We start from the raw sequence: 1,318 nt of genomic DNA, 5'->3' as shown, positions 1-1,318 counted from the left end.
CACACTCTGCAAATACCCACCACGCACATACACACACGCACACACGCACGCCAGGGATTCGTAGCTGCAGAGTTGACATCCCTCGGGGGACCTCGGGGGACCTCCTGGGTCTCTGAGTTTCTGTCATGGGCCACGTGAGAGTGACAAAGTCATGATGCGATATTCCCATCGGGAAGGTGGAAGGGAAGGAGGGAGACCACAGTCCTCACACGCGCACACGGATCACGCAGAACTCGAAGACTCCCACGGGCCGGAGCGCAGCGGGCTTGCCGGCAGCCTCTCGGTGACTCTGGGTGTAAGGCAGCTGGAAGATAAGATGGGGTGTTGTGAGCAGCCAGTGAAGGTCTCCCCGGTGCACATCTTGCCACGCAGCACAGGGTTTCTTCCCCTTCCCTCCTCTAAGACTTTGTCCGAAAGTTTGGCAGCAGAGAAAAAACGTGTCCCTCAGTTTCCTTTCTCTTGGCCATGTCGCATTGTGGTGGGCCAGGAGGAGCTCAGACGGGGAAGGGCCAGACGAGTGGGTCAGAGAGGGGTCAACAGCGGGACTACATTCGGTCAACTAAGGGCTTTGCTTCTCGGTGGCAGGACTGGGACTGGTGGGGGTGGTGTCCTCTCTCCTGCTGGCCCAAGGCCCTGTGTGTCCTTCGTCCTCCGCATCTGGGCTGCATCAGCTCAGACAAGGCCGCACTGGCCCAGCCCAGCCCACCGCCCGTCCTGGTGAGGGAAGGAATGGAGCAATGTCACACAGGGGGAGGATGTCGCTCTGTCTTCAGGTAACCATGGAGTCGCAGGTGAGGGACAGTGGAGAAGCCGCATGGCGGGAAGGCCTCCCTCAGCTCGGTGGGGACACAGCACGAAGGCAGGTGGGGACGTGGGTGCCGGAGCCAACTCAACGCTTCCGTGGCCCTGGCTTCGTCTTGATTTAGTTTCGTTTTATATATGTATATTATATATATATTTATATTTGTGTGTGGGTCTGTGGGTCTGGCCGCTCCTTGTTTTAACACACTGTCCCGTTCTCAGGTCTGGATTTGGGGCAGTTGGTCCTCGGGACAGGTTGGACAGAAGGGGCCAAGGTGCAGAAGAAGCCCGAGATGAGAGTGAGGCCCAGGCCCCCCCAGGCGCAGAACATGGACCACCCGTAGCCATGGCTGATGTCATCTGGGAGTCCGTACAGGTAGCGAGGGTAGCGAGACAGCTCGAAGTTGATCCCGGCCACACAGGTGCACAGTGAGATGATGCAGAAGGTTCCTGGAGGAGAAGGTGATGGGGGGGCAGGTGGGGAAAGGGTGAGAAGAGGGTAGGGTGGGGAAAGGGG

At 58.7% G+C, this 1,318-nt stretch overlaps 1 protein-coding gene across 1 annotated transcript in view; it reads right to left on the bottom strand.

The window, feature by feature from the left end:
* Positions 1-1,000: 1,000 nt before the first annotated feature.
* Positions 1,001-1,318, bottom strand: part of TMEM178B (transmembrane protein 178B) — a 340,748-nt gene continuing 340,430 nt past the window's right edge. The window contains exon 4 of the mRNA XM_006887167.1: positions 1,001-1,251. Within this exon, the coding sequence (XP_006887229.1) occupies positions 1,001-1,251 (251 nt within the window). The remainder of the gene's footprint in view (positions 1,252-1,318) is intronic.

This window comes from Elephantulus edwardii, unplaced genomic scaffold (assembly GCF_000299155.1).
Source record: "Elephantulus edwardii isolate Elephantulus edwardi_28Jun2011 unplaced genomic scaffold, EleEdw1.0 scaffold00055, whole genome shotgun sequence".
NCBI classification, from domain to species: domain Eukaryota; kingdom Metazoa; phylum Chordata; class Mammalia; order Macroscelidea; family Macroscelididae; genus Elephantulus; species Elephantulus edwardii.
Note: the sequence above shows the minus strand (reverse complement) of the source record. Positions and strands in the feature narration are given on the sequence as shown.